Here is a 5033-nt window from a genome sequence, read left to right as displayed (position 1 = left end):
CTCAAAAGGGTATGAAATAAAATCTTAATGTCTATGCAAGCTCATAGACAAAATTGTTGACTCCCTACTTAACTCCTTCAAAGGCTTAATTTTATTCAACAGTAGAGTGGAGAGGAGTGGAACCACACAGAGATGCTCAAAAGATTGAGTTTATTTACAGTACCTATGACTAAGGTCAGTGGGATGCTGCTAAAGCCCCAGTTAGCCTATAAATTACATTATTTTCCTCTTCATACCTTTTTTTTTTCTATAAACTCTTCCATATACCCAAAAGTGTAGCTATATAGACTATGCTTTGATACACCTTGAATTTGCATGTGGCTTTTCTACTCAGTGCATAAATAGCATTATGCAGGTGCTCCATCACCAAGGCAACAGGATGTGGCGCATGAGCAGTTCAACCTTTGCAGATAACCCAGATTTAATTGGTAATTCTTCACTCTGTGGTGAGAAGAATATAAACATTCTGCAACTCTTTATTATTTTTTCAGCTCCTTTACAATAAGTCACAAAAGAGTGCATTTTCCCAGGAATCTCCTTAATTAATTTTATTTCTACCAACCCATGTTGATGTATTTTCCTTCTCTAATACAGTAATGTTCCTTTCTGATCAATACTGTGTACCTGATAGAAATGCTGCCGGGCTTTGTAAACCAGGGTAAAGGATTTGTATTTCTTTCTGAAGTGTCCTCAGAATATCATAGCAAGATATTCAGAGCAATGAAATAATCTGATGATTACTCTGGCATGGTGAGAAAGATAGAATAGAGGATAATAAGAAAAGAAAGAGAGGGGATAAATAGAGTTGTAGCAATATTTCATTTAAGAGGTGAGTGTGGCTTTGAATAGAATGGGGCATTAGTGATGGATAGAAATGGTTGGATTCAAGATACATTTTGCAGGTACAGTGAATAAGACGTGCTAATTGTTTAGTGTGGGTAGAAAGACCATGTGAGGTAGAAGTCAAGGATTTATCCTTCATTTTGCCTAGCTAATTGAATGGAAAGTGTGACCACTTATTGATATGAGGAAGACAAAAGAAAGGAACAGGAGTAGGAGGTATCTCAAGAGTACAATTTTAAACTCATGTCTAGGATGCCTATAAAACAGCTAGTAGAGGAAAAAGAGGTACAGCCTGAGATACAAGGATAGGTATAAATTCTGGAGTCACCAACATCAAGACATGATTTTAAACCCTCAAACAGAATGGAATTGCATATTAATTAAGGAATCTCCTTAATTAATTTTATTTCTACCAACCCATGTTGATGTATTTTCCTTCTCTAATACAGTAATGTTCCTTGCAATGGAAAGAGTATAATTAGAGAGGCAATGGGATCCCAGGACTGAGCCATAGAGTACTCCAATATTTAAAGGGTCTGGTAAAATAGAGTAAGTGAGAAAAACCTCCCAAGCTACACCCAGTAAATGAGAGATTCACACATGTCTATAGACACTATAGAGAGATTGGCAGGCAGTCATAGTACCCTGTTCTGATTACAGAGTCTGGTTTAAGTGAGAGTGAAGGAATAGGCATGGTGCCAGCAAGGTTATTGAGTTTTTTCTAAGTTATGTTTCTTACTGGAATTTTCAGAAAATATCCTCTCATCTATGAACACCTAAGAATACAAACACAGGTTTCCATATATAATCAAGGTTCCAGATTCCTGAAGAAAGGTTATTTGAAAAATAAAGCTGACCCTGGCCCATTTTCCCAGTGGGTTGAGCATAGTCCCATGCACCTAGAGGTCACTGGTTCAAGTCAGGGCACATGCCTGGCTTTCAAGCTCAATCCCCAGAAGGGGACCAGCAGGAGGCAACCAATCAAATAAATAAATAAAATAAAGCTGATATTTATGTTATTTATGTAACTAACAATTCTATACCACTTAACCACACCTGCAAAATTATAATTTTATATACTGTCTCCCTCTACTAAAATGTAAGCTCCCTGAGGCAAAGACTTTGCTTTGCCCATGTATTTCTAACACTTAGAATGGTGCCTGGCACACAGTATATTTTCAATAAATAATTTGAACAAATGTAATATTCATATATAGCTTTGTCTAGATCAGAGGACTTTTTCAAAACATATCTGTAACAAAATGAACCAATACCTACCCTTAAGACTATCCATTACCATCTGAATATCTAGTCTCATACCATTTCATCTGTTCCAAATACTGTTCTTATACTTTTCCAACTCTATTTGGATTTTCCTTTCCAAATCCAAGGTTAAAATTTCTTATCTGCAACCCAGAAGATGTTATTATCTATGTTATTGAGCAATTCACATGCATTTTCTTGCTATCTTTTGCCTTCTTTTCTCATCTAAATATCAGCTTTCAAGATTACGTATAAGAGCTTTCCGCGCTACCCAGGGAGGGCTCCATACGGCGTTGTTCTCGGTTCCCACGTAACTTAAAGGGAAACTTTTCACAATGTCTGGAGCCCTTGATGTCCTGCAAATGAAGGAGGAGGATGTCCTCAAGTTCCTTGCAGCAGGAACCCACTTAGGTGGCACCAACCTTGACTTCCAAATGGAACAGTACATCTACAAAAGGAAAAGTGATGGCATCTACATCATCAATCTGAAGAGAACCTGGGAGAAGCTTCTGCTGGCAGCTCGGGCCATTGTTGCCATCGAAAACCCAGCTGACGTCAGTGTCATATCATCCAGGAATACTGGCCAGCGAGCTGTGCTGAAGTTTGCTGCTGCCACTGGAGCCACTCCCATTGCCGGCCGCTTCACTCCTGGAACCTTCACCAACCAGATCCAGGCAGCCTTCCGGGAGCCAAGACTTCTGGTGGTTACTGATCCCAGGGCTGACCACCAGCCTCTCACAGAGGCGTCTTACGTTAACCTGCCCACCATCGCTCTGTGTAACACAGACTCTCCGCTGCGCTATGTGGACATTGCCATCCCTTGCAACAACAAGGGGGCTCACTCAGTGGGTCTGATGTGGTGGATGCTGGCCCGGGAAGTACTCCGCATGCGTGGCACTATCTCCCGTGAACACCCGTGGGAAGTCATGCCTGATCTTTACTTCTACAGAGATCCTGAAGAGATTGAAAAGGAAGAGCAGGCTGCTGCTGAAAAGGCTGTGACCAAGGAGGAATTTCAGGGTGAATGGACTGCTCCTGCTCCTGAGTTCACTGCTGCTCAGCCTGAGGTTACAGACTGGTCTGAAGGCGTGCAGGTGCCCTCTGTACCCATTCAGCAGTTTCCTACTGAAGACTGGAGTGCTCAGCCTGCCACTGAAGACTGGTCTGCAGCCCCCACTGCTCAGGCTACTGAATGGGTAGGAACAACCACTGAGTGGTCCTAAGCTGTTCTTCCACAAATTCTTAACAGAACGGAAATAAGGTTGATGGAAAATAAACAGTTTCTAAAAGTCAAAAAAAAAAAAGATTACGTATAAGAGACATTTTCAATAATCTGTCCCATCCAAATCTCCCCTTTTTCGTTTTGTTTTGCTTTTTCTTTATATCTTGCTTTAAGTTGCTTTCTTTTTTAAAAAAAAAATTCTTTATTGTTGGAAGTATTACATATGTCTCCTTTTCCCCCCATTGACCTCTCCCAGCCTGCTCTTGCCCTCCAGCACAGGCCCTCACCCCGCTATTGTCTGCGTCCATTGGTTATGCTTATATGCATGCATACAAGTCCTTTGGTTGATCTCTTACCCTCCCACCTTCCCCTGCCTTACCTCTGAGGTTTGATGGTCTGTTCAATGCTTTTGTGTCTCTGGATCTATTTGTGTTCATCAGTTTATGTTATTCATTATATTCCAGGAATGAGTGAGATCATGTGATATTTATCTTTCTCCGACTGGCTTTTTTCACTTAGCATAATGCTCTCCAGGTCCACCCATGCTGTTACAAATAGTAAGAGCTTTTCTTTTTTTTACAACAGCGTAGTATTACATTGTATAGATGTACCACAGGATTTTAATCTAGTCATCTGCTGATGGGCACTTAGGCTGTTTCCAAATCTTAGCTATTGTAAAGTGTCCTGCTATGAACATAGGGGTGCATATATTCTTTCTGATTGGTGTTTCTGATTTGCTGGGGTATATTCCTAGAAGTGGGATTACTGGGTCAAATGGGAGCTCCATTTTTAATTTTTTGAGGAAACTCCATACTGTTTTCCACAGCGACTGCACCAGTCTGCATTCCCACCAGCAGTGCACAGGGGTTCCTTTCAGACCTATTTCCATAGCTCAAAGAAAGACTAGGCATACATATCACATAGGGGCACACTTGCAACTCAGTTCTTGCTTTCTGGAGAGAGATACACACCGAGCCCAAAGTTCTTCATTCTATTTTCTGTCCAGCAACCATCAGCTTTTCTATGCAGAGAGGATTTAAACTGAGAGACAGAAATGACTCATCCTCTAACATTTATGTGAAGCTGAGGCTGGAATCAATACCATAAGATAAAGCCATGCATCTCCCAGTGTTACAGAAGAACAGAAACAATGAAATAGATACATATGGGGAAACTGAGGCTATAGAGAGATGTGCTTATTTTGTTCCTAATAGTTGACCAGTTCCTAGAGGCTGATTTGTACATTGTTTTTTGCCCTTGGGTTATACAGTATTCTCCTGTGTTCCCTTCAATGAACCCCCCTTTGTTTGAACTATTTCAAGTGGATTTCTGCTTCTTCCAGACATCAGCTTCAACCGAAAACTTAAGAAACTAAATTCTCTATTAATTTATTTCCTTTGAATCAGTTCAAGTATTCTGTACATAGTATGGATTCAGTAAATCTATGGCAGCATGTTTATCTTTTAGCAATCTATACACCGCCCTCCCACCCTAAAATAGTTCAGTGCTTGTCCTCAAAGGTTGTTATTATGTTTGTGTTTTACTACATGTATTTCATGAAACACACAGAAGTCATCCCTATTCATGTTCAAGCCACCAGATTGACAATGTGCAGCTTCAGCCAGTTGCAGTTGTCGGAGATAAATCATGAATACTAGATTTTACAGGAGCAGATTAAAAATATTTCCTAAAATGTCAATGGAAA

The 5033-nt window shown here is 40.3% G+C and overlaps 1 protein-coding gene across 1 annotated transcript; it reads left to right on the top strand.

Moving 5' to 3' along the window:
• Window positions 1-2370: 2370 nt before the first annotated feature.
• LOC102245931 (40S ribosomal protein SA) lies at window positions 2371-3410 on the top strand. The gene has a single exon (XM_005873074.2). The coding sequence runs from the start codon at window positions 2442-2444 to the stop codon at window positions 3327-3329; it is 888 nt and encodes a 295-aa protein (XP_005873136.1). The 5' UTR covers window positions 2371-2441; the 3' UTR covers window positions 3330-3410.
• Window positions 3411-5033: the final 1623 nt, after the last annotated feature.

The sequence above is a fragment of the Myotis brandtii genome, unplaced genomic scaffold (genome assembly GCF_000412655.1).
Source record: "Myotis brandtii unplaced genomic scaffold, ASM41265v1 scaffold399, whole genome shotgun sequence".
Taxonomy (NCBI): Eukaryota; Metazoa; Chordata; class Mammalia; order Chiroptera; family Vespertilionidae; genus Myotis; species Myotis brandtii.
Note: the sequence above shows the minus strand (reverse complement) of the source record. Positions and strands in the feature narration are given on the sequence as shown.